The 1,283-nt window shown below is 41.2% G+C and overlaps 1 protein-coding gene across 1 annotated transcript in view; it reads right to left on the bottom strand.

The window, feature by feature from the left end:
* The window catches only part of SARC_13068 (hypothetical protein), a gene marked incomplete at both ends in the record, with an annotated part of 2,283 nt that extends 1,449 nt beyond the window's left edge, over positions 1-834 (bottom strand). The window contains one exon of the mRNA XM_014292809.1: positions 613-834. Within this exon, the coding sequence (XP_014148284.1) occupies positions 613-834 (222 nt within the window). The remainder of the gene's footprint in view (positions 1-612) is intronic.
* Between the last annotated feature and the right edge of the window lie 449 nt (positions 835-1,283).

Genomic DNA, 1,283 nt, shown 5'->3' with positions numbered 1-1,283 from the left:
CCCGATTGCTATAAGTCTGACTGTCAGATAATCGAATTGCCCGATTGCTATAAGTCTGACTGTCAGATAGTTGAATTGTCTGATTGCTATAAACCTGACTGTCAGATAATTGAATTGCCCGATTACTATAAGTCTGACTGTCAGATAATCGAATTGCCCGATTGCTATAAGTCTGACTGTCAGATAGTCGAATTGTCCGATTGCTACAAGTCTGACTGTCAGACAATCGAATTGTCCGATTGCGATAAGTCTGACTGTCAGATAATCAAATTGTCCGATTGCCATAGGTCACATTGTCAGACAATCGAATTCTCCGATTGCTATAAGTCTGACTGTCAGGTAATCGAATTGTCCGATTGCTATAAGTCTGACTGTCAGATAATCGAATTGCCCGATTGCCATAAGTCAGACTGCTAGATAATCCCATTATGCGGTGTTGAGGACAGCAGATACACCGAGCATTAACGAGGCTGATGGGACCTTTGTTTTGTGCATCGTACGCCAACGGTCAAAGTAAAATCAACGTAAACGTACATGCACACCTACACAAACCATACAGTATACAGTTAAATAAACGTACACACACACTTACACAAACCATCCAGTACACACCGCTTCCAGAGCCGGTGTACTCCAGTGTGTTTGTAATTTGTTGGAGCAACAGTAGGCGAGTGGCAACTTTGGGTTTGCAATTCAATTTGCGACGCTTTCGTTCTTGCCTATCATGATTGCGCACAAGTTCTGGAAGGCTGGTTGCTAAGCAACGTCTATCAACCTTTCCATTGGTCGTCAACGGCAGAGATTGAGTGCAATACACCGCATTTGGTACTGCATGGTGTGGCAGGACTGGTACGTATTACGGAAGTACAGGCTGAGATAAGTGTTCACTTGAGTTCAAGATGCAAAGAATGGGATTCAGCTTTGACAAAGACTGCTATGGGTGGTACATATCGGCGCTTTGTGCGAGTACATTTTAGGGTCAGTCTGTGATATACATTTACATATACATACGGATCTACGTCAACATGCACACATACACACACATATATATATAACCAGCTAACCAACTTCGAGACTACTATTGTGAGATCGGAAATCAATGCTAGTTTAGAGACAATTCATACATTTTAATAGTAGTATTAATATGAGTTGGTGAAAGAATACAATAGAGTTCTGGGCCCAGATATATATAATGATAATGTGTCAGTGTAAATATTAGGGTTCACAGAATTTGATGATTTCCACGTGTTATAAATTTCTACTCCAAAGTTCGGTACTACGGT

The sequence above is a fragment of the Sphaeroforma arctica genome (genome assembly GCF_001186125.1).
Source record: "Sphaeroforma arctica JP610 unplaced genomic scaffold supercont1.2867, whole genome shotgun sequence".
Classification (NCBI taxonomy): domain Eukaryota; class Ichthyosporea; order Ichthyophonida; genus Sphaeroforma; species Sphaeroforma arctica.
The sequence above is the reverse complement of the archived record's forward strand: the minus strand, read 5'-3'. Positions and strand labels throughout refer to the sequence as shown.